This window comes from Camarhynchus parvulus, unplaced genomic scaffold (assembly GCF_901933205.1).
Source record: "Camarhynchus parvulus unplaced genomic scaffold, STF_HiC, whole genome shotgun sequence".
NCBI lineage: Eukaryota > Metazoa > Chordata > Aves > Passeriformes > Thraupidae > Camarhynchus > Camarhynchus parvulus.
Window position 1 is genome coordinate 163355 of NW_022148325.1, and position 23601 is coordinate 186955.

At 65.9% G+C, this 23601-nt stretch overlaps 3 protein-coding genes across 3 annotated transcripts; 2 read left to right on the top strand and 1 right to left on the bottom strand.

Annotated features, from left to right (window-relative positions):
- The first annotated feature begins 538 nt into the window (after positions 1–538).
- Positions 539–6113, top strand: LOC115916536 (histone deacetylase 6-like). Its single transcript, XM_030970266.1, has 6 exons — positions 539–730; positions 2005–2133; positions 3811–3979; positions 4601–4734; positions 5124–5215; positions 6013–6113. The coding sequence occupies exons 1-6, from the start codon at positions 702–704 to the stop codon at positions 6111–6113; spliced, it is 654 nt and encodes a 217-aa protein (XP_030826126.1). The 5' UTR covers positions 539–701.
- Positions 6114–7312: 1199 nt separating this feature from the next.
- Positions 7313–12539, top strand: LOC115916543 (histone deacetylase 6-like). Its single transcript, XM_030970272.1, has 6 exons — positions 7313–7454; positions 7864–8035; positions 8563–8807; positions 10069–10224; positions 11164–11292; positions 12202–12539. Exons 1-6 carry the CDS (start codon positions 7401–7403, stop codon positions 12271–12273), a joined length of 828 nt encoding a protein of 275 aa, XP_030826132.1. The 5' UTR covers positions 7313–7400; the 3' UTR covers positions 12274–12539.
- On the bottom strand, positions 12537–23319 carry WDR45 (WD repeat domain 45). Its single transcript, XM_030970271.1, has 10 exons — positions 23118–23319; positions 21747–21821; positions 20492–20596; positions 19501–19597; positions 18803–18897; positions 17990–18069; positions 16191–16399; positions 15046–15147; positions 14831–14973; positions 12537–12726 (listed from the first exon to the last, which is right to left on the bottom strand). Exons 1-10 carry the CDS (start codon positions 23164–23166, stop codon positions 12617–12619), a joined length of 1065 nt encoding a protein of 354 aa, XP_030826131.1. The 5' UTR covers positions 23167–23319; the 3' UTR covers positions 12537–12616.
- Between the last annotated feature and the right edge of the window lie 282 nt (positions 23320–23601).

Below are 23601 nucleotides of genomic sequence, written 5' to 3' on the forward strand. Positions count from 1 at the left end.
CCCAAACCCCCCAAGCCCCCCAAAACCACCTTAGACACCCCAAAACCCCTCATGTGCCCCAAAACCCCGCAAACCCCCCCAAAACCCCCCAAACCCCCAACACCCCAAAACCCCCAAAACCCCCAACAACACCCCAACCCCCAAAAACCCCTAGAACCCCAAACCCCTCAGACACCCCCAAACCCCAATCCAAAAGCCCCCAGACACCACAAAAACCCCCAAAACCCCCTCAGACACCCCAAAACCTCCCCAAAAACAACCCAAAGCCCAAAAACCCCAAAACCCCCAACACACAACCCCAACCCCAACAAAGCCCAAAACCCCAAAACCCCAACACCCCAACCCCCAAAACCAAACCCCCCAACACCCAAAACCACCCCACCCCAAACCTCCCCAAACCCCCAAAGCCGGAACCCCACATCAGGGACCCCCAGACCCTTCTCGGGGACCCCCAAAGTTGGGGGGGGGCACATTTGGGGTGCTCGCCCTGAGGAACCCCCCCCCCGAGAGAGGAGGAGGAGGAGGAGGAGGAGGAGGCGGAGGCAGAAGCGGGGGAGGACGAAGAGCGCGAGGATGAGGATGAAGCTGAGGAGGAGGAGGAGGAGGAGGAGGATGAAGAGCAGGAGGGGGAGGGGAAGCCCCCGGAGCCCCCCCCGGAGCCCCCAGGCAGGGCCCGGGTGGGGCTGGTGTACGACCCCCGCATGGAGGAGCACAGGAACACCTGGGACAGGTGAGGGGGACATGGGGACACCGGGGACAGGTGAGGGGGGACACGGGGACAGGTGAGGGACACAGGGACAGGTGAGGGACACGGAGACAGGTGAGGGACATGGGGACACCGGGGACAGGTGAGGGGGGACATGGGGACACCGGGGACAGGTGAGGGACACGGGGACAGGTGAGGGACATGGGGACACCGGGGACAGGTGAGGGGGGACAGGGGAACACCTGGGACAGGTGAGGGACATGGGGACACCGGGGACAGGTGAGGGGGACAGGTGAGGGACACGGGAACGGGACAGGTGAGGGACATGGGGACACCGGGGACAGGTGAGGGGGGACACCTGGGACAGGTGAGGGACATGGGGACACCGGTGGGGACACGGGACACCTGGGACAGGTGAGGGGCACCGGGAAGTGGGACATGGGGACACCTGGGGACAGGTGAGGGGGGACACGGGAACATCTGGGACAGGTGAGGGACATGGGGACAGGTGAGCGGGGACAGGTGAGGGGGAACACCGGGGACAGGTGAGGGACATGGGGACACCTGGGACGGGTGAGGGGGGACACGGGGACAGGTGAGGGACACAGGAACACCTGGGGCAGGTGAGGGGGGACACGGGGACAAGTGAGGGACACAGGGACAGGTGAGGGACATGGGGACAGGTGAGGGACATGGGGACAGGTGAGGGGGGACACAACAAGACCTGGGACAGGTGAGGGACAGGGGGACAGGGGAGGGACACAGGAACACCTGGGACGGGTGAGGGGGGACACGGGGACAGGTGAGGGGCATGGGGACACCTGGGACAGGTGAGGGACACGGGGACACCTGGGACAGGTGAGGGAGGGGCTGGGGCACACGTGTGACCCCTGTCCTGGGGGTGGTTTTGGGGTGATTTCAGCGGGTTTCGGGGTGATTTTGCAGTGTTTCCAGGAGTTCTATGGGTGGTTTTGGGATGTTTTTTTGGGGTACTTTTTGAGTGGTTTAGGGTTATTTTGGGGCGATTTCAGGTGATTTTATGTGTTTCCCTGGAGCCACCACCCGGAGTGCCCGCAGCGCCTGCCCCGCGTGCTGCAGCGGCTGCCCCGGGGGTGGTTTTAGGGTTATTTTTGGGGTTATTTTAGGGTTATTTTGGGGCGATTTCAGGTGATTTTATGCGTTTCCCTGCAGCCACCACCCCGAGTGCCCGCAGCGTGCGCCTGCCCCGGGGTTATTTTTGGGGTTATTTTAGGGTTATTTTGGGGCGATTTCAGGTGGTTTTGTGTGTTTCGTTGCAGCCACCACCCCGAGTGCCCGCAGCGCCTGCCCCGCGTGCTGCAGCGGCTGCAGGAGCTCGGCCTGGCGCAGCGCTGCGTCCCCGTGCCTGCCCGGCCCGCGAGCCGCCGCCAGCTGCGCGCCTGCCACACGTGAGGGACCCCGGGGCGTGGGGTGGGGGGCACGGCTGCTTTGGGGGGGGCACGGCTGTTTTGGGGGGACATGGCTGTTTTGGGGGCATGGCTGTTTTGGGGGGCACGGCTGCTTTGGGGCGTTCCTCCCGGCCGTTCTGGGGTGACCCCTGTGTTTGGGGTGACCCGTGTGTTCTGGGGTGAATCCCGTGTTTTGGGGGTGACCCCTGTGTTTGGGGTGACCCCTGTGTTTTGGGGGGTTCTCTGTGTTTTGGGGGTGACCCGTGTGTTTTGGGGGAGTTCCTCCCCTCTGTTCTGGGGTGTCCCATATGTTTCAGGGTGACCCTTGTGTTTGGGGGGTTTCCCTGTGTTTTGGGGTTGTCCCTCCCGGCTGTTTTGGGGTGTCCCTGTGTTTGGGGTATCCCTGGTTGTTTTGGGGTGTCCCTGTGTTTCGGGGTGTCCCGGCTGTTTTGGGGTGTCCCCTGTGTCCCCCCCCCAGGCGCTCCCACATGCGGGTGCTGTCATGGGTGCTGGCACTGTCCTGTGTGTTTGTTTTGGGGTGATCCCTGTGTTTGGGGTGATCCCTGTGTTTGGGGTGTCCCTGTGTATGGGGTGTCTCTGGCTGTGTTTGGGGTGTCCGTGTGTTTGGGGTGTCCGTGTGTTTGGGGTGTCTCTGGCTGTGTTTGGGGTGTCCCTGGCTGTGTTTGGGGTGTCCCTGGCTGTGTTGGGGTGTCCGTGTGTTTGGGGTGTCCGTGGCTGTGTTGGGGTGCCCCTGGCTGTGTTGGGGTGTCCCTGTGTTTGGGGTGTCCCTGTGTTTGGGGTGTCCCTGGCTGTGTTGGGTGTCCGTGTTTGGGGTGTCCCTGTGTTTGGGGTGTCCCTGGCTGTGTTTGGGGTGTCTGTGTTTGAGGGTGCCCTGGTTTGGGGTGCCCTGTGTGTGGGGTGGGCCTGTGTTTGGGGTGTCCCTGGCTGTGTTTGGGGTGTCTCTGGCTGTGTTGGGGTGTCCCTGTGTTTGGGGTGTCCCTGGCTGTGTTTGGGGTGTCCCTGGCTGTGTTTGGGGTGTCCCTGTGTTTGGGGTGTCCCTGTGTTTGGGGTGTCCCTGGCTGTGTTGGGTGTCCGTGTGTTGGGGTGTCCCTGTGTTTGGGGTGTCCCTGGCTGTGTTTGGGGTGTCTCTGTGTTTGGGGTGTCCCTGTGTTTGGGGTGTCCCTGGCTGTGTTGGGGGTGCCCTGTGTTTGGGGTGTCCCTGGCTGTGTTTGGGGTGTCTCTGGCTGTGTTGGGGTGTCCCTGTGTTTGGGGTGTCCCTGGCTGTGTTTGGGGTGTCCCGTTGGTGATCCCTGTGTTTGGCCCTGCTGGTTTGGGGGCCGTGTGTTTGGGGTGTCCGTGTGTTTGGGGTGTCTCTGGCTGTGTTTGGGGTGTCCCTGGCTGTGTTTGGGGTGCCCCTGTGTTTGGGGTGTCCCTGGCTGTGTTGGGGTGTCCGTGTGTTTGGGGTGTCCCTGGCTGTGTTTGGGGTGTCCCTGGCTGTGTTTGGGGTGCCCCTGTGTTTGGGGTGTCTCTGGCTGTGTTGGGGTGTCCCTGGCTGTGTTGGGGTGTCCGTGTTTGGGGTGTCCCTGGCTGTGTTGGGGTGTCCGTGTTTGGGGTGTCCCTGTGTTTGGGGTGTCCCTGGCTGTCTCGGTGACCCTGTGTGTCCCCTGTCCCCCCCAGGCCCTCCCACGTGCAGACGCTGTCCCGTGTCCCCGCGCTGTCCCCGCGGGAGCTGGGGGCGCTGGCGCAGCGCTACCCCAGCGTGTTCCTGTGCCCGCGCTCGTTCCGCTCTGCCCGCCTGGCCGCGGGGGGGGCGTGCGCGGCCGTGGGGGCCGTGCTGGGGGGGCAGGTGGGCGTGGGGGGCAAAGGGGGCAGCTGGGGGCAGGTGGGCGGGGGGGGCAAAGGGGGCAACGTGCATGGGCGAGGCAAGGGGCCGTACTGGGGGGGCAGGTGGGCGTGGGGGGGGCAGATGGGGGCAAATGGGCATCGGGCGGGGGCAAAGGGGGCCATGCTGGGGGGGCAGATGGGGAAAGGGGGGCACAGGGGGAAAATGGGGGCAAAGGGGGGCAGATGGGCATCGGGCGGGGGCAAAGGGGGCCGTGCTGGGGGGGCAGATGGGGAAAGGGGGGCACTAGGGAGGCAAAGGGGGGGCTGAGCCGTGCTGGGAGGGCAGGTGGGCGGGGGGGGAATAACGGGGGGCTCTGGGGGTCTGGGCCCTGTTGGGCTCCCCCCATCCCAGCGGGATTTGGGGGTTCTGTGGGATGGGGGCACTTTATGGGGTTGGGGGCGTTGCTGTGGGGTCAGGGGTGTCTGTGGGATTGCGGGGTCACTGTGGGTATTTGGGGGTACATGGGGGTCCCGGCGGGGTTCGGGGGTCCCGGCGGGGCTCTGGGGATGCTGTCAGGGCTCTGGGGGTCCCGGCGGGGTTCGGGGGTGCCGGTGCCCCCTGACGCCCCCCGGTGCCCCCCAGGTGCGCTCGGCTCTGGCCGTGCTGCGCCCCCCGGGGCACCACGCCCGGCCGGGCTCCGCCGGGGGCTTCTGCCTCTTCAACAACGCGGGGGTGGCTGCGCGGCACGCGCAGAGCCTGGCGGGGACCCCCCTCAGGTACGGGGGAACGGGGCTGGGGGACCCCCACTCAGGGTACGGGGGAATGGGGCTGGGGACCCCTCGGGTATGGGGGGAATGGGGCTGGGGGACCCCCACTCAGGGTACGGGGAACGGGGCTGGGGGATCCCCTCGGGTCTGGGGGAATGGGGACCCCTGTGGGGTGTGGGGGGAGACTGGGGACCCCCTCAGGTACAGGGGACCCCCTCGGGTACGGGGAACCCCTCAGGTATGGGGGGTTTGGGGCTTGGGGAACCTCTCAGGTATGGGGGGCAATGGAGAGGGGGGACCCCTCATGTACAGGGGGTAAGGGGGTTTGGGGCTGCAGGGCCCCCCCGTGCCCCCCTCAAACCCCCCCCGGGCCCCCCAAACCCGCGTTGTGTCCCCAGGGTGCTGATCCTGGACTGGGACATTCACCACGGCAACGGCACCCAGGAGATCTTCGAGGAGGACCCCAGGTGGGATCGGGGGGTCCTGGGGGGTTTGGGGTCCTCGGGGGTTTGGGATTCTGGGGGGGTTTGGGGTGCCCGGGTGGGGTTTGGGGGTCCCCAGGGGGGTTTTGGGTGCCCTGGAAGGATTTGGAGGTCTCCAGGGGCAGTTTGGGGTGCTGGGGGGCGTTTTGGGTTCTCTGGGTCAGTTCTGGGGTCCCTGGGTCGGTTTTGGGGTCCCTGGGTCGGTTCCAGGCTCCCTGGGTCAGTTCTGGGGTCCCTGGGTCTAGTTTTGGGGTCCCTGGGTCGGTTCTGGGGTCCCTGGGTCGGTTCCACCGGTCAGTTTTGGGGGTCCCTCGGTTCCGGGGTCCCTGAGTCTGTTTTGGGGTCCCTGGGTCGGTTCTGGGGTCCCTGGGTCGGGTCGGTTCCGGGGTCCCTGGGTCAGTTTTGGGGTCCCTGGGTCGGGTCGGTTCTGGGGTCCCTGGTCATTTTTTTTCCTGGGTATTCTGGGGCCTGGGTCTATTTGTTGGGCTCCCTGGGTCGGTTTTGGGCTCCCTGGGTCGGTTCGGGCTCCCTGGGTCTAGTTTTGGGGTCCCTGGGTCTGTTTTGGGGTCCCTGGGTCGGCTTCTGGGCTCCCTGGGTCGCCGTTTTGGGTCCCCCAGTGTGGCCCCTGGGTGCGTTTTGTCCCTGCACGGTCCAGCCCCTGGGTCAGTTTTGGGCTCCTTGTTCTCTGGGGCCCTGGGTGGTTCGGGTCCCCGTCTGGCCCTGGGGGCGTGGCCCCGGGGCTTCACCCTGGAGTCCCTGGCTGTCCTGGGCCTCCCCAACTGGGTCTCTCTGCCCCTCCCCGCAGGTGACGAATCCGGCCCCCCTGGCGGGGGGAGGGGCCCCGCCCCCCCCGTGGGGGAGCGGGGTGGGGGTCTGGCGCGTGCGTTGCTGCCGGTGGTGCGGTGAGAATGGGGGGGGCGGGTGGGTGTGGGGGGGGGTTTGGGGTTTGGGGTGTGGGGTTTGGGGCTGGGTTTGGGGTGTGGGGCTGGTTTGGGGTGTGGGGTTTGGGGTGTGGGGTGTGGGGTTTGGGGTTTGGGGCTGGTTTGGGGTTTGGGGCTGGTTTGGGGCTGGTTTGGGGTGTGGGGCTGGTTTGCGGTGTGGGGTTTGGGGTTTGGGGTTTGGGGTTTGAGGTTTGAGGTGCGGGGCTGGTTTGCGGTGTGGGGTTTGGGGTGTGGGGTTTGGGGGCTGATTTGGGGTTTGGGCGCTCTTGCTGCCCGTGGCCTGCCAGGTGAGAACGGGGGCACAGGAGGGTTTGGGGTGTGGGGTCTGGGGCTGGGGTTGGGGCTGGTTTGGGATTTGGGGTCTGGGGCTGCCCGTGGCCTGCCAGGTCAGAATGGGGGCACAGGGTTGGGGTGTGGGGGCTGGGGCTAGTTTGGGGTCTGGGGGCTGGGCTTTAGATTGGGGTCTGTGGTTTGGGGTTTGGGGTCTGGGGTTTGGGGTTTGGGGCTGGATTGGGGTTTCAGTGCTGGGGTTTGGGATCTGGGGGCTGGGGTTTGGATTGGGGTTTGGGGTTTGGGGTTTGGGGCAGCTTTGGGGTCTGCGGATGGTTTGGGGTTTGGGGTCTGGGGTTTGGGGTTTGGGGCTGGATTGGGGTCTGGGGGTTTGGTGGGTCTGGGTCTGGGATTTGGGGATGGTTTGGGGTTTGGGGGCTCGAGTGTGGGGTTCAGGGTGTGGGGTTTGGGGGCTGGGGGAGTTTGGGGTCAGGGATCCTTTTTGGGGCTCTTGGGTTCACTTTGAGGTTCGGCTCCCTTGGGGGGTTGTGACACTTGGGGGGTCCCGGCTCCCTTTGGGGGGGTCCCGGCTCCCTTTGGGGGGGGGTCCCGGCTCCCTCTGGGGGTTCCGGCTCCCTTTGGGGGTCCCAGCTCCCTCTGGGGGTCCCGGCTCCCTTTGGGGGGTCCCAGCTCCCGGCTCCTTTGGGGGGTCCCGGCTCCCTTTGGGGCGGGGGGTCCCGGCTCCCTTTGGGGGTCCCGGCTCCCTCTGGGGGTCCCGGCTCCCTTTGGGGGTCCCGGCTCCCTCTGGGGCTCTTTGCGGTCGCCCCTTTGGAGCTTGGGGCCCCCTTGAGGGTGCCCCTTGGGGCGCCCCCTGGAGTTCAGGTGGCGCGGCCCGGAGCTGGTGCTGGTCTCGGCCGGGTTCGACGCGGGCCGGGGGGACCCCCTGGGGGGGTGCCTGGTGTCCCCCCAAACCTTCGGCCTCATGACCCACCTGCTGGGGGCGCTGGCGGGGGGGCGCCTCGTGCTGCTGCTCGAGGTCAGCGCGGCCGGGGGGTCCGGGGGGCGCTTTGGGGGTCCTGGGGAGGGGCTGGGGTCCCAGGGGGGCCGGTTTGGGGGTCCCGAGGGGGTCCCGGGGTCCCAGGGAGGGGCTGGAAAGGCCCTGGGGGGGTTGGGGCCCCTCCCTGGGGAGATGGGGAGACCCTGGGGGTCTCTTTGGGGGTCTGGGGGGTCCTGGGGGTCCCAGGAGGGCCAGAGGGGCTGGGGCAGGGTTGGGGGAGGGGGGGGTTGGTCTGGGGGTCCCTTTGGGGGAGGAGGGGGCGCTGGGGGGGTGGGGGTCTCTGACCCTGGGGGTTTCTTAACTGGGGGGGTCTCGGGGGTCTCCAACTCGGGGTCTCTGACTCGGGGGTCTCTGGGGTCTCACCCGGGGGTCTCTGGGGGTCTCTCAGGGCGGCTACAACCTGGCGGTGACAGCGGAGGGGGTGGGGCAGTGCCTGGGGGTCCTGCTCGGGGACCCCACGCTGCCCCCCCCCGGGACCCCCCAGCCCGCGGCGCTGCGGGCCCTGGGCCGGAGCCTGCGGGCGCAGCGGGGCTGCTGGAGCTGCCTGCGCCTGCCCCGCGGTGAGACCCCTCCCCAAATACCCCCGAACCCTGCCCGCGGTGAGACCCCTCCCCAAATACCCCCGAACCCTGCCCCGGGACCCCCAAACCCTGCCCCGCGGTGAGACCCCTCCCCTAAATGAGCCTGCGACCCCCAAACCCTGCCCTGCCATGAGACCCCTCCCTTAAATGAGCCTGGGACCCCCAAGCCCTGCCCCGCCATGAGACCCCTCCCCAAATACCCCCAAACATGCCCCGCCGTGAGACCCCTCCCCACAATGAACCTAAGACCCCCAAACACTGCCTGGGACCCCCCCGGGACCCCCAAACCGTGCCCCAGGAACCCCAAACTCTGCCCTGAGACCCCCAAACCCTGCCCGGGAACCCCCTGGGACCCCCAACCCCCAGGGCCCCCCAAACCTGCCCTGAGCCCCCCAAACCTGCCCTGAGCCCCCTCCCACAGGACCCCAAACCCGGCCCGGCCCCCCCAGCCCCATCCCCCCCTGCGGACCCCCCCCAGATCCCCCAACCCACCCCTCCCCCCACAGTTGAGCCCCCCCCGGAGGCCCCCAAGGAGGGGGAGGGCGGCGATGACGTCACAGCGGCCGCCGATGACGTCACGGGGTCTCCGCCCCTGGACGCCGCCATTCGCCGCCTGGGGGCGCTGCAGATCGGGGACGGCCCGGGGGGCGGGGCCAAGGCGGGGCTGGGGGCGGAGTCTGAGCCAGGCCCCGCCCCCAGCGAGGCAGCCGCGGCCGCGCCCTGCTGGGAGGAGGAGGAGGAGCTGGAGGAGGTGGGGGAGGGGCTGGGGGGGGAAGGGGGGTTGGGATTTGGGGAGGGGTCTGGAGGTTTGGGGGGGGGGATTGGGGGGTTTGGGGGTTTTGGGATTTGGGGAGGGGTCTGGGGACGGGGCTGTCGGGGTTGGGGGGTTTTGGGGAGTTGGGATTTGGGGGAGGATTTTGGGGAGGATTTGGGGCTGAGGATTTGCGGCTCGGTTTGAGGATGAGGATTTGGGGCTGAGGACGGGGGCATTTATGGCTGGTTTGGGGCTGGTTTGGGGCTGGTTTGGGGCTGGTTTGGGGCTGGGTTTGGGGCTGGTTTGGGGCTGGGTTTCGGGCTGGTTTAGGGCTGGTTTGGGGCTGGTTTAGGGCTGGTTTAGGGCTGGTTTAGGGCCGGGTTTAGGGCTGGTTTAGGGCCGGGTTTGGGGTCGGCTTTGGGGCCGGGTTTAGGGCTGGTTTAGGGCTGGTTTATGGCCGGGTTTGGGGCTGGTTTAGGGCTGGTTTATGGCCGGGTTTGGGGCCGGGTTTATGGCCGGGTTTGGGGCTGGTTTAGGGCTGGTTTATGGCCGGGTTTGGGGCCGGGTTTGGGGCTGGTTTGGGGCCGGGTTTGGGGCCGGGTTTAGGGCCGGGTTTAGGGCTGGTTTAGGGCTGGTTTAGGGCTGGCTCTAGGGCTGGTTTAGGGCTGGTTTAGGGCTGGTTTAGGGCTGGGTTTAGGGCTGGGTTTGGGGCTGGGTTTGGGGCTGGGTTTAGGGCTGGTTTGGGGCCGCCTTTGGGGCTGGTTTGGGGCTGGTTTAGGGCCGGGTTTGGGGCCGGGTTTGGGGCCGGGTTTAGGGCTGGTTTAGGGCCGGGTTTAGGGCTGGGTTTGGGGCTGGTTTGGGGCTGGGTTTAGGGCTGGTTTGGGGCTGGTTTAGGGCCGGGTTTAGGGCTGGTTTATGGCCGGGTTTATGGCCGGGTTTAGGGCCGGGTTTGGGGCTGGTTTGGGAGCCGGGTTTAGGGCTGGTTTAGGGCCGGGTTTGGGGCTGGGTTTGGGGCTGGTTTAGGGCCGGGTTTAGGGCCGGGTTTGGGGCGGGTTTGGGGCTGGTTTAGGGCCGGGTTTAGGGCCGGGTTTGGGGCTGGTTTAGGGCTGGTTTAGGGCCGGGTTTAGGGCTGGTTTAGGGCCGGGTTTGGGGCTGGTTTAGGGCTGGTTTAGGGCCGGGTTTAGGGCTGGTTTAGGGCTGGTTTATGGCCGGGTTTGGGGCCGCCTTTGGGGCTGAGGGTGCCGTGCCCCGCCCGCAGGGGGCGCTGTTCGCCGTGACGCCCCTGCAGGGCTGTCCCCACCTCGGGGCCGTGGCCCCGCCCCCCGCCGGGGGCGCCCTGGGGACCCTCCTGCCCCCCCCGTGCGGGGTCTGCGGGAGCCGCCGCGAGAACTGGCTGTGCCTGAGCTGCCACCAGGTGAGCCACCCCAAAACTGCCCCAAAAACACCCCCTGAACCCCAAAACTGCCCCTGAACCCACAACTGGCTGTGCCTGAGCTGCCACCAGGTGAGCCACCCAAAACTGCCCCAAAAACACCCCCTGAACCCCCAAAACTGCCCCCTGAACCCACAACTGGCTGTGCCTGAGCTGCCACCAGGTGAGCCACCCCAAAACTGCCCCTGAACCCCAAAACTGCCCCTGAACCCACAACTGGCTGTGCCTGAGCTGCCACCAGGTGAGCCACCCCAAAACTGCCCCAAAACTGCCCCAAAACTGCCCCAAAACTGCCCCAAAAACCCCTGAACCCCAAAACTGCCCCTGAACCCACAACTGGCTGTGCCTGAGCTGCCACCAGGTGAGCCACCCCAAAACTGCCCCAAAACTGCCCCAAAAACTGCCCCTGAACCCCAAAACTGCCCCTGAACCCACAACTGGCTGTGCCTGAGCTGCCACCAGGTGAGCCACCCAAAAACTGCCCAAAAACTGCCCCAAAACTGCCCCAAAAACTGCCCCTGAACCCCTAAATACCCCTGTACCCCAGAATTGTGCCCTGAACCCCTAAATCCCCCCCAATCCCCCTGCACCCCTACATCTCCCCCTGCACCCCACAACCCTTCCCCATGCCCAAAACCCCTCCTGGGTCCCAGAACTGTGCCCTGAACCCCGAAATCCCCACACACCCCTAAATCCCTGCACACCCTAAATCCCACAGACACCCCAAATCCCCACACCCCCAAATCCCACAGACACCCCAAATCTCCCCCTGCGTTTCTCAGCTCTTCCCTGGACCCCAAACCCCCCCGGGTCCCAGAACTGTGCCCCGAACCCTGAAATCCCCAAATCCTCCTGCGCCCCTGAATCTGCCCCAAACCCCCTGACCCCCCCGTGACCCCCCTGCCCCCCCCGTTTCCGCAGGTGCTGTGCGGGCGCTACGTGGGGGGGCACATGCTGACCCACGGGGGGGCCCAGGGGCACCCGCTGGTGCTGAGCCTGCGCGACCTGGGGGCCTGGTGCTACCCCTGCGGGGGCTACGTCACCCACCCGGTGCGTGAATGTGGGTCTGGGGGCTTCACACGGGTCTGGGGGCTCAGGGGTTATTGGGGTGCTACCCCTGCGGGGGCTACGTCACCCACCCGGTGCATTAATGTGGGTCTGGGGGCTTCACTGGGGTCCGGGGGCTTCACACAGGCCTGGTGCTGCCCCTGCGGGGGTTACGTCACACACCCGGTGGGCAAAAATGGGTCTGGGGGCTTCACTGGGGTCCGGGGCCATGGGTGGGGTCACAGGGGTCTGGGGGGGTCAGAGGTTTTGGGGGCTCTGTCACCCACCCGGTGGGCACAGGGTCCAGGGGGGTCCGTGGGGGTCTCAGGGGTTTTTGGGGGGCTCAGTCACCCACCTGGGACCTGGGGGCCCCGGGGGGTCCGGGGGGTCCCTGCACCCCCCGGAGTTGGGGGTCTGGGGGGCTTTGGGAATGAACCATTGTTAGAGCGGGGGGGGATGGGGGTGACACAATGGGTGAAACCACTGGGGGGGGGCCGGGGGGTGAACCATCGGGGAATGGGGGGGGGGACATGGGAATGAACCATCGGGGAATGGGGGGACATGGGAATGAACCATCGGGGAATGGGGGGGGGGAGGCGACATGGGAATGAACCATCGGGGAATGGGGGGGGACATGGGAATGAACCATTGAACGGCAGGGGTGGGGCTGGGCTGAACCACTGAGGAATGGGGGGCACGACAAGGTTGGGATGAACCATTGTGGGGACGGGGGGGACGCTGGGCTGGGGCTTGAAGTTGGGATGAACCATTGGGGTAGGGGGGAACCATCGGGGGGGGCAGTCCCAGCTCGGACTGCACCATCGGTGAATGGGGGGGGGAGGATGAGCCTGGAAAGAACCACGGCGGAGCGCGGGGGGGTCCCTTATCTGACCCCCCCTCCCTGCCCCCCAGGTGCTGCTCCCCACCAAGACCTTCATCTACCGCCTCAAATTCGGCACTGACCCCCCCTCCTCCTCCCTCTGAGCCCCTCCCCCACCCCTCCCCCCCCACTCTTAAAGGGCTACACCCGTGCCACCCCCCCCCCATCACCAGCACCCCCAAACCCCCCCCGGGCCAAAGGCTGGGCCGGGCCCGGGGGCGGGGGGAGGGGCAGGGGGGGACACCCCCCCCCAAAGCGCGGGGGGGTCCCGGGGCACGCGGGGGGACCCCGGTTTTGTATCCCCCCCCCCTTTTGGAGGTTTTATAAAATCCCCTTTGTTACGCCGAGACACCAATAAAGAGACGGGCCAGGTGCGGGGGGCTGCCAGGTTTTGGGGGTCCCGGGGTGTGGGGGGGGGTCCCGGGTGTGGGGGGGTCCCGGGGGGGGTCAGAAGTCGTCGTCGTCGCAGATGTCCAGGAAGACGTCGAAGGCCTCGCGGTTGCAGTTGCCGTCGGGGCTGAACACGTACTTGTGGAACGTGCCGTCCACACACACGGCTGGGGGGGCACCGGGGTCAGGGGGGCACCCCGGGGGGGTTTAGGGGCAAAAGGAGGGGCCCGGTGGTGTTTAGGGGGTCCCTGGGGGGGATTTAGGGGCCCTGGAGGGGTTTAGGGGCACAGGGAATGGCCCAGGGGGGTTTAGGGGGTCCCCGGTGGGGTTTAGGGGTGCAGGGAAGGGCCCTGGGGGGGTTTAGGGGGTCCCTGAGGGGGTTTAGGGGGGATTTGGGGAGTCCTTGAGGGGGATTTGGGGCACCAGGAGGGGCCCTGGGGAAGTTAGGGGGGTTGGGGGATCCCTGGGCAGGGTTTAGGGGCACAGGGAATGGCCCAGGAGGGTTTAGGGGGTCCCCGGTGGGGTTTAGGGGTGCAGGGAAGGGCCCTGGTGGGGTTTAGGGGTGCAGGGAGGGGTCTCAGGGGGTCCCAGAGGGTTTTACTGACACCTGGGGGGTCGTGGGAGAGCCATGGGGGGTTTGGGGGGGTCCCAGGGAACTTTGGGGTGATCTGGGATCCCGGGGGGGTTTGGGGTCCTGGGGGGGGATTTGGGGCCCCTGGGTGTATTTTGGGGTCCTGGGGAGGACACTGGGGGCTCCCAGGGGATATTTTGGGCTGGTTTGGGGGGACGCACCAATGACAGAGTTGGGGCTGCCCCCTCCCCAAAGGCAAAACCCCAGAGGGGTCTGGGGTCCCTCGGGGCTGCTTTGGGGTCCCTCGGGGTATTTGGAGTTGGTTTGGGTTGTTTTGGGGTGTTTCAGTGTTATTTTGGGGTGTTTCAGTGATATTTTGGGGTGGGTTTGGGGTACATGAGGGTGTGTCAGTGTTGTTCGGGGTGTTTTGGGGGCTGTTTGGGGGGTGTCTCTGGGGTTCTTTCCTGGGCTGTTCTGGCACTCACCGATGACAGAGCTGGGGCTGGTTTTGGGGGTGTTTGGGCTGGTTTTGGGGGTGTTCAGGGTGTTTCTGGGGCTGGTTTTGGGGTGTGTTCAGGGTGTTTCTGGGGCTGGTTTTGGGGCAGTGTTGGGGCTGTTTCTGGACAGTTTTTGGGGTGTTCCTGGGGCTGTTTAGGGGTGCTATGTCGGGTCTGTCACTCACCGATGACGGAGCTGGGGCTGGTTTTGGGGTGTGTTTGGGCAGTTTCTGGGCAGTTTTTGGGCTGTTCTGTCACTCACCGATGACGGAGCTGGGGCAGTTTGGGGGCAGTTTTTGGGGTGTTTAGGGCAGTTTCTGTGCTGTTTTGTCACTCACCGATGATGGAGCTGGGGCTGGTTTTGGGATGTGTTTGGGCAGTTTCTGGGGCAGTTTTGGGGCTGTTTCTGGGGCTGTTTCTGTTTGCGGGGTTTTTGGGGCTGTTCTGTCACTCTGTTCTGATGACACACTGATGGGGCTGGTTTTGGGATGTTTTGGGGGCTGTTTTTGGGCAGTTTCTGTGCTGTTCTGTCACTCACTGATGACAGAGCTGGGGCTGGTTTTGGGATGTGTTTGGGGGCTGTTTCTGGGGCAGTTTCTGTGCTGTTCTGGCACTCACCGATGACGGAGCTGGGGCAGTTTCTGGGGCAGTGTTTGGGGGCTGTTTTTGGGCAGTTTCTGGGCTGTTTCTGTGCTGTTCTGTCACTCACCGATGACGGAGCTGGGGCTGGTTTTGGGATGTGTTTGGGGGCTGTTTCTGGGGCAGTTTCTGGGCTGTTCTGTCACTCACTGATGACAGAGCTGGGGCTGGTTTTGGGATGTGTTTGGGGGCAGATTTGGGGCAGTTTCTGGGGCGTTTCTGTGCTGTTCTGGCACTCACCGATGACAGAGCTGGGGCTGGTTTTGGGATGTGTTTGGGGGCAGATTTGGGGCAGTTTCTGTGCTGGGGCTGTTTCGGGGTGTGTTTGGGGCTGTTTGGGGCAGTTTCTGTGCTGTTCTGTCACTCACCGATGACGGAGGTGGGGCTGGTTTTGGGGGGTTTTTGGGGGCTGTGTTTTTTGTTTTGGGTGTGTTTGGGGGCGTTTGGGGTTTCTGGGGCAGTTTCTGTGCTGTTCTGTCACTCACTGATGACAGAGGTGGGGCTGGTTTTTGGGCTGTTTTGGGGGCTGTTTTTGGGCAGTTTCTGTGCTGTTCTGGCACTCACCGATGACGGAGCTGGGGCTGCGGCCGGCCCTGCCGAAGGCGCACACGCCGGGCGCCTCGGCCGGCACGGTGAAACTCGCCAGCGACCACTGCGACTCCACGTAGGGCCCCAGCACCGGGCCCACCTTGCCCACGCGCGCCAGCCTGGCCGGGGGGCAGCACAGGGCTCGGGGGGGCTCGGGGGCTTTGGGGACCCCCCCGTGTCCCCCCACTCACGCCGAGCGCCGGTTGAGCCGCGTGTCCCGCAGGGCGAAGACGTGCCCGGTGCCTTTGTCGCTGGCCGCGCACAGGAACGAGCAGTCGGGGCTGAAGGCCAGGCTGGGGACCCCGAAACACCGTTAGGGACCCCCAAAACACCCCCTAAAACCCCATCAGGGCTGGGGGCACCCCAAAACCCTGTTAGGGATGGGGGCACCCCGAAATCCCTCCCCAAACCCCATCAGGATCAGGGGGCACCCCAAAACCCCATCAGGGCTGGGGGCACACCCTAAAACCCCGTCAAGGATAGGGGGACCCCAAAACCCCGTCAGGATTAGGGAGCACCCCAAAATCCTGTCAGGGATGGGGGGGACACCCCAAAACCATGTCAGAGATGGGGGGGACACCCCAAAACCATGTCAAGATCAGGGGCGGACATCCCAAAACCTCCCTAGAACCCCGTCAGGGATGGGGGACACCCCAAAACCCGGCTGGGGGTCCCCCAGCTCCACCTCCAGTCCCTCCCAGTGCCCCCAGTACAGTGGAGCTGGAACAGCTCAACCGGGCAGGGAGGGAACCCCAAAACCGGGCAGGGAGGGGCAGCACCCCAAAATCGGCTCGGGAGGGATCCCCCAATGCCCAGGTGCCCCTCCAGTGCTCCCAGTGCTCCCAGTGCCCCCAGTACAGTGGGGCAGGGTCTGTGCCCTGGCACAGCTCAAGCAGGGGGGGACACCTGAGGTTCCCAGCCCCTCCCAGTCCCACCAGTAGAGCGTGGCGGGGTCAGTCCCAGCCCCCCCAGTCCCCCCAGTTCCCCAGTCCCACCAGTAGAGCGGGCGGGTTCCAGCCCCACCAGCCCCATTGCCCCACCCCCGTCCCCAGTCCCCCCAAAGCACTGGGGTCCCAGCCCCATTGGCCCCATTGTCCCCATCCCCAGTCCCCCAGTTCCCCCAGTGGCACCAGTAGAGCGTGGGGGGGTCCGCCCCCCCATTGCCCCAGGTCCCAGCCCCATTGTCCCCATTGTCCCCATTGTCCCCATTGTCCCCATTGTCCCCAGTCCCCCCAGTTCCCCCAGTGGCACCAGTAGAGCATGGCGGGGTCAGTCCCAGCCCCATTGTCCCCATTGTCCCCATTGTCCCCAGTTCCCCCAGTTTCCCCAGTGGCACCAGTAGAGCGTGGCGGGGTCGGTGCCGCGGCGCAGCTCCAGCAGCCGCGCGCGGCTCTGCGTGCAGAACAGGCGGATCAGGGTTCCCCGGGGCGAGGCCGAGGCCACCAGGCTGCCCGGGGCGCTGAGCGCGGCGCAGCCGACCTCGCTCTGGTGCGCGTTGATCGTCACCGGCGCCGAGGACGTGCCCGGCTTGGCCGAGCCCAGGTCCTGCCACGGAGGGGGACCATGGGGGGGCACCGGGGCGTACCAGTGTGGCACCGGTGCCCCCAGTGCCACCCAGTGCAACCCCAGTGCCACCAGTATGGCACCAGTGCAACCCCAGTGCCACCCAGTGCAACCCCAGTGCCACCAGTATGGCACCGGTGCCACCCAGTGCCACCCAGTACAACCCCAGTGCCACCCAGTGCAACCCCAGTGCCACCAGTGTGGCACCGGTGCCACCCAGTGCAACCCCAGTGCCACCAGTATGGCACCAGTGCAACCCCAGTGCCACCCAGTGCAACCCCAGTGCCACCAGTATGGCACCAGTGCAACCCCAGTACCCCCCAGTACAACCCCAGTGCCACCCAGTACAACCCCAGTGCCACCAGTATGGCACCGGTGCAACCCCAGTGCCACCCAGTGCAACCCCAGTGCCACCCAGTACAACCCCAGTGCCACCAGTATGGCCCCAGTGCAACCCCAGTACCCCCCAGTACAACCCCAGTGCCACCCAGTGTCACCCAATACCCCCCAGTGCCACCAGTATAGCACCAGTGCCACCAGTATGGCACCGGTGCAACCCCAGTGCCACCCAGTACAACCCCAGTGCCACCCAGGACAACCCCAGTGCCACCAGTATGGCACCCAGTACACCCACAGTGCCACCCAGTGTCACCCCAGTACACCCACAGTGCACACCAGTGCAGCCCAGGTCCTGGCAGGGAGACACCAGGGTGGGACCAGTGCCACCAGTACGGGACCAGTGCCCCCCAGTGCCACCCAGTGCCCCGCAGTGCCACCCAATATAGCCCCACCCAGTATCACCCAGTGCAGCCTGGGCATGGGGGTTAGGGTTAGGGTTAGGTCCTGGGGATGGGGTCAGGGAGACACCAGTATGGCCCAGTGCCACCCGGTACACCCCCAGTGCCACCCAGTATCCCCCAGTGCTCCCCAGTATCCCCCAGTGCTCCCCAGTGTGGCCCCAGTTCACACCCAGTATCCCCCAGTGCCCCCCAGTATGGCACAACCCCAGCCTGGGGCACAGGAGACACCCAGCGTGGCACCAGTGCACACCCAGTATAGCCCCAGTGCCACCCAGTATCCCCCAGTGCACACCAGTACAACCCCAGTGCCCCCCAGTATGGCCCCAGTGCACACCCAGTATCCCCCAGTGCTCCCCAGTATGGTCCCAGCGCAGCCCAGCTCCTGGGGCACAGGGAGACACCAGTGTGACACCAGTGCACGCCCAGTATAGCCCCAGTGCCACCCAGTATCCCCCAGTGCACACCAGTACAACCCCAGTGCTCCCCAGTATGGCCCCAGTGCCACCTAATACCCCACAGAGCTCCCCAGTACCCCCCCAGTGCTCCCCAGTACCCCCCAGTGCTCCCAGTACCAGCTCAGCCTCCTCCCAGTGCCCCCAGTGCTCCCACTGCCCCCGGTACCAGCTCAGCCTTGGCCCCGGTTCCCCAGTCCCCCCAGTTTTCCCATTTCCCCCAATTTCCTCAGTTTCCCCAATGCTCCCCAGTGTCCCTCCCAGTTTCCCCAGTTTCCCCAGTGCTCCCAGTCCCTCCCAGTTCCCCGGTCCCCGCTCACCACCAGCTGCAGGCTGCCGCACTTGTGTCCCGGGAACACGAGCAGGGCGCGCTCCACGCTGGGACACAGATCCACGATCCCTGCGGGGACCCCAAAATCACCCCAGGGCAGGGGGACCCCAAAATCCCTCAGGAAACTGGGAACCCCAAAACCCTCCTGGAAATCGGGGGCCCCAAAATCCCCCTGGACATTGGGACTCCAAAACCTCCCCAAGACATTGGGGACCCCAAAATCACCCCTGGAAAGTGGGGACCCCAAACCCCCCAGGACAGCAGGAACCCCAAAATCACCCCTGGACATTGGGAACCCCAAAAATCTCCCAGAACAGCAGGAACTCAAAAAATCCCCCCAGGAAATCGGGGACCCCAAAATCACCCCCAGGAAATTGGGACCCCAAAACCCTCCAGACAGTGGAGACCCTAAAAACCCTCCCCAGGACATTGGGAACCTCAAAATCCCCCTGCACATCGGGGACCCCAAATACTGGGGACACTCCAGGACAGCAGGGTGTCCCTGCACCCCAAAACCTCCCCAGGACAGCAGGAACCCCAAAAAAAACCCCAGCTACTGGGGACCCCAAAAATCCCCCCAGGACAGCGAGGTCCCCCTAAGTTGCCTCAGAACATTGGGGTCCCCCCCAGCTTTTGGGGTCCTTCTGCAGTGTTTGGGGTCCCCCGTGGTTTTTGGGGTCCCCCCGGGTTTTTGGGGTCTCCCCGGGTTTTAGGGACCCCCCGTGGTTTTTAGGGACCCCCCTGGATTTTTGGGGTCCCCCGTGGTTTTTGGGGTCCCCCCGGGTTTTTGGGGTCCCCCCACCTTTGGGGTTGTCGCTGGTGTCGAACTCAAAGAGCTTTGTGGGCCGGTGGGGGAAGGAGAACACGTAGAGCCGGGTCTGGAGAGCCACCACCAGCCTGGGACAGGGACAGGGACACCCCAGTGACACCAGGGACACCAGTGACACCCCGCTGCCAGCCCAGTGCTCCCAGTGCCACCCACCCCGGTGCCTGCCCAGTATCCCCCAGTGCCAGCCCAGTGCTCCCAGTACAGAACATGTACAGAGGGGTCTGCAGGGCCATCACCAGCCTGGGACAGGGACAGGGACACCCCAGTGACACCAGTGCTCCCCCCAGTCCCCAGTTCCCATTCCCAGTTCCCGGTGCCCCCAGTTTCCCCAGTTCCCAGTCCCCCCCATCCCCAGTTTCCCCAGTCCCCATTCCCAGCCCCATTCCCCATTCCCAGTTCCCAGCCCCATTCCCAGTTTCCCCAGTTTCCCCAGTCCCCCCATTCCCAGTCCCATTCCCCATTCCCAGTTTCCCCAGTCCCATTTCCAGTTTCCCCAGCCCCATTCCCAGTTTCCCCAGTCCCATTTCCAGTTCCCCCAGTCCCCATTCCCAGTTCTCAGCCCCATTCCCAGTTTCCCCAGTCCCATTTCCAGTTTCCCCAGTTCCCAGTGCCGCCATTCCCAGTGCTCCCAGTGCTCCCAGTGCTCCCAGTGCTCCCAGTGCTCCCAGTACCGGTCGTGCCGCATGCGCACGGCCAGCACGGGTTTGGGGAAGCTGAACTCCAGCACCAGCTTGTCCTTCCCCTCGCGGGCATCGTCCCAGATCAGCACTGCACGGACAGACAGACAGACAGACAGACAGACAGACATGGGGAGAGCCCCAGCCTGTCCTTCCCCTCGCGGGCATCGTCCCAGATCAGCACTGCACGGACAGACAGACAGACAGACAGACACACGTGGGGACAGCCCACATTGGGGACAGGGACAACCCGGGCTCACGGGGGACACTCCGACATGGGGACACGGACAGACAGACATGGGGACACCCCACACTGGGACACCCCGAAACTGGGGACAGCGGGCACCACGACACTGGGGACACCCCGATACTGGGGTCACCCCGATATTGGGGAACAGGGGACACCCCCCATTGCAGACCCCCCCACAGTGGGGACACCCCGATATTGGGGACCCCCCCACAGTGGGAACAGGGACACCCCGATATTGGGACCCCTGCAGGGGCTGTGGGGAAGGACCCCGAGTTTGGGCGGCTCCCAGGTTTTGGGGGGGTCTCCCAGGGAACTGAGGCCCCCCCAGGTTTGGGGGTCTCTCAGTGTATTTGGGCCCCCCATTCTTGGGGGATCCCTCAGGGAATTCCAGGACCGACCCCCCGCCAGGTTTTGGGGATCCCTCAGTGAATTGTGCGCCTTCCCCAATTCTGGGGATCCCTCAGTGAATTCCAGGACCGCCCCCCCAATTTTGGTCGATCTCCCAGGGAATTTGGGGTTCCCCCGGGTTTTTGGGGACCCCTCAGTGAATTCGGGGCTCCCCCCCGGTTTTTGGGGTCTCCCAGGGATTTGGAGCCCCCCCCGCCCAGTTTTGGAGGATCTCAGGGATTTGGAGCCCCCCCCCCATTTTTGCGGATCCCCCAGTGAATTTGGGGTTCCCCCGGGTTTTGGGGACCCCTCAGTGAACTGGGGGCTCCCCCCGGTTTGGGGGCTCACCGGAGGCGTCGGGGAACTTGGGGTGGCTGCCGCCCCCCACGATGGCCAGCAGGTTGGAGCGGTGCAGCATCTCCACGAGCCCCACGCTGCCCACCTGCTCGGCATCTGCGCCCCAAAACCCGCGGGGACCCCAAATCAGGGGGGACACCCCAAACCCCAGCGACCCCCCAGACCGAGGGGCACCCCCAGCCCCAGGGACCCCCCCAGCCCAAATTTAGGGACCCCCCCCAGCCGAGAGACCCCCAAATCGAGCAACACCCCCAAAATGAGAACCCCCCCCCCCAAAAGTGACCCCTCCCCCGGGGCTCCCCAAAGCAGCCCCAGCTGCCCCCCCCAAAAGCCCCTCCCCAATTCAGGGACACCCCCAAAACCACCCCCCCCCAGGCCCGGCACCCCAAACCCCCCCGGGCTGAGGAGCCCCCCCAAAACCCCACAGCCCCCTCCCGGCCCCGGGGGACCCCAGAACGGCCCCAAATCCCCCCCGGCTCCCAAAGCCCCCAAAGCCCCCGAGACCCCCAGGGACCCCCAAACACCCCCAGGACCCCCCAACCACCCAAACCTTCACCCAGGTGTCCCCAGGTGCCCCTCCCCCAGATATCCCAGGTGTCCCCATGTCCCCCAGTGTCCCCGCTCCTCACCCAGGTGTCCCCAATGTCCCCCCAGGTGCCCCAGGTGCCCCATGTCCCCGTGTCCCCCCATCCCCTCACCCATGTCCCCCCATGTCCCCAGGTGTCCCCACCGCTCACCCAGGTGTCCCCATGTCCCCCCAATGTCCCCATATCCCCCAGGTGTCCCCAATGTCCCCCCACGTCCCCCAGTGTCCCCCCATGTCCCCCCAGTGTCCCCCAGTGTCCCCCCAGTGTCCCCCAGTGTCCCCGCCCCTCACCCAGGTGTCCCCATGTCCCAGTGTCCCCCCAGTGTCCCCCAGATGTCCCCCCATGTCCCCCCATGTCCCCTCAGGTGTCCCCATGTCCCCCAGTGTCCCTGCCCCTCACCCAGGTCCCCCCATCTCCCCCCATCTCCCCCCAGTGTCCCCCAGATGTCCCCATGTCCCCCCATGTCCCCTCAGGTGTCCCCGCCCCTCCCCCATGTCCCCCCATGTCCCCAGGTGTCCCCGCCCCTCCCCAGGTGTCCCCATGTCCCCAGGTGTCCCCATGTCCCCAGGTGTCCCCATATCCCCCAGGTGTCCCCATATCCCCCAGGTGTCCCCATGTCCCCAGGTGTCCCCATGTGCCCAGGTGTCCCCGCCCCTCACCCAGGTGTCCCTTCTCCATGAGGGGCTCCACGTTGAAGATTCGCACCCCCGAGTCCATGGCCACGCAGAAACAGCCTGGGGGCGGGGGGGTTGGGGTCCCCAGGGGCACGGGGGGTTCGGGGGGCACGGGGGGTTCGGGGTCCGGGGTTCGGGGTCCGGGGATTTGGGGGTTCGGAGATTCGGGGTTCGGGGTCCAGGGCTTCAGGAGTTCGGGGGTTCACGGAATTCGGGGTTTTGGGGTTCGGGGGCTCAGGAGTTCAGGGGTTCGGGGATTTGGGGGTTCGAGGATTCGGGGTCTGGGGGCTTTGGTCGTTCAGGGGTCCGGGGATTTGGGGGTCCGGGGATTTGGGGGTCCGGGGCTTCACGGTTTCAGGGGTCCGGAGGTTTGGGGATCCGGGGCTTCAGGGGCTCAGGGGTTTGGGGGTTCAGGGGGTCCAGGGGTTCAGGAGTTCGGGGTTCGGGAGTCCGGGCATTGAGAGGCTCAGGGCTTTGGGGGTTCAGGGATTTGGGGGTTCGGGAGTTCAGGGGTCCGGGGGTTCACTAGTTTGGGGGTCCGGGGGTTCAGGGGCTCAGGGGTTTGGGGGGTTTGAGGATTCGGGGTCTGGGGGCTTTGGTCGTTCAGGGCTCCGGGGATTTGGGGGTCCGGGGCTTCAGGGTTTCAGTGGTCCGGAGGTTTGGGAGTTTGGGGATCCCGGGGTTCAGGGGTTTTGGGGGTTCAGGGGGTCCAGGAGTTCGGGGTTCGGGAGTCCGGGCATTCAGGGGCTCAGGGGTTTGGGGGTTCAGGGTTTCGGGGGCTCAGGAGTTCAGGGGTTCGGGCGTTCAGGGAATTCGGGGTTCAGGGGTTCGGGGATTTGGGAGTTCAGGGATTCAGGGGTCCGGGGGTTCAGGGAATTCGGGGTTCAGGGGTTTGGGGGTTCAGGGCCTCAGGGGTTCGAGGTTTCGGGGTTCGGGGGTTTGGGGACTCAGGGGTTCAGGGCTTTGGGCGCTCGGGGGTTCGAGGTTTCGGGGGTTTTGCGGGTTCAGGGGTCCGGGGGTTCAGGGGTTCGAGGTTTCGGGGTCCGGGGGTTTTGGGGGTTCAGGGGCTCAGGGGGTTCAGGGGTTCGAGGCTTCGGGGTTCAGGAGTTCGGGGGTTCAGGGATTTGGGGGCTTAGGGGTTCGAGGTTTCGGGGTTCGGGGGTTTGGGGCCTCAGGGGTTCGAGGTTTCGGGGGCTCAGGGGTCCGGGGCTTCAGGGGTTCGAGGTTTCAGGGTTGAGGGCTTTGGAGGCTCAGGGGTTCGAGGTTTCGGGGTTCAGGGGCTCAGGGGGTTCAGGGGTTCGAGGTTTCGGGGTTCAGGGATTTGGGGGCTCAGGGCTCCGGGCCCCCCGCACTCACTCTGGTCCTGGTTGAAGCGCAGGCTGTTCACCCCCCGGGCCTGCGCCATGGCGGGGCGCGCCGGCGGCCGCGGAGCCGCTTCGGGGGCAGCAGAAAGGGGGGAGCGAGAGGTCCCCAAAACCCGCCGGGACCCCCCCAAACCCCAAAAACCCCAAAATTCCCCCCAAACCCCGCGGCCGCTCCCGCGGGGCGCTCGGACCACAGAGACGCCTCAGAGCGCCGGCCAGAGCGGACTTCCGGTCACGTGAGCCGCGCCCCCGCCCTATTGGGGCGCGCTCCGGGCGGCCGCGCGCGCTGATTGGCGGAGACGGGAGGGCGGGGCCGCTGCGCGACAACGCGCCATGTTGGAAATTGGCAGCGGCGTGCCGCGTTGCCATAGCAACCGCCCGCCGCCATGTTGGAAACTGGCAAAGCGCTTTGGGGGCGGCACCGGGGGTCGGGGGCTCCTGGGGGCTTCAGGGGGATTTTAGGGGGTTCAGGGGGG

What these genes read in the sequence shown, in the direction of transcription:
- LOC115916536 (XM_030970266.1), top strand. Translation starts at nt 702, where the DNA reads ATGGAGGAGCACAGGAACACCTGGGACAG. An exon ending in CAGCTGCGCGCCTGCCACAC is followed by an intron (nt 2,134 to 3,810) that starts GTGAGGGACCCC and finishes TGTCCCCCCCAG; the next exon opens with GCCCTCCCACGTGCAGACGC. An exon ending in CTGGCGGGGACCCCCCTCAG is followed by an intron (nt 4,735 to 5,123) that starts GTACGGGGGAAC and finishes TTGTGTCCCCAG; the next exon opens with GGTGCTGATCCTGGACTGGG.
- LOC115916543 (XM_030970272.1), top strand. Translation starts at nt 7,401, where the DNA reads ATGACCCACCTGCTGGGGGCGCTGGCGGGGGGGCGCCTCGTGCTGCTG. An exon ending in AGGAGGAGGAGCTGGAGGAG is followed by an intron (nt 8,808 to 10,068) that starts GTGGGGGAGGGG and finishes CCCCGCCCGCAG; the next exon opens with GGGGCGCTGTTCGCCGTGAC. An exon ending in GGGGCTACGTCACCCACCCG is followed by an intron (nt 11,293 to 12,201) that starts GTGCGTGAATGT and finishes CCTGCCCCCCAG; the next exon opens with GTGCTGCTCCCCACCAAGAC.
- WDR45 (XM_030970271.1), bottom strand. Translation starts at nt 23,166, where the DNA reads ATGGCGCAGGCCCGGGGGGTGAACAGCCTGCGCTTCAACCAGGACCAG. An exon ending in CACCAGCGACAACCCCAAAG is followed by an intron (nt 18,070 to 18,802) that starts GTGGGGGGACCC and finishes GGGTCCCCGCAG; the next exon opens with GGATCGTGGATCTGTGTCCC. An exon ending in CGGCTCAACCGGCGCTCGGC is followed by an intron (nt 14,974 to 15,045) that starts GTGAGTGGGGGG and finishes CCCCCCGGCCAG; the next exon opens with GCTGGCGCGCGTGGGCAAGG.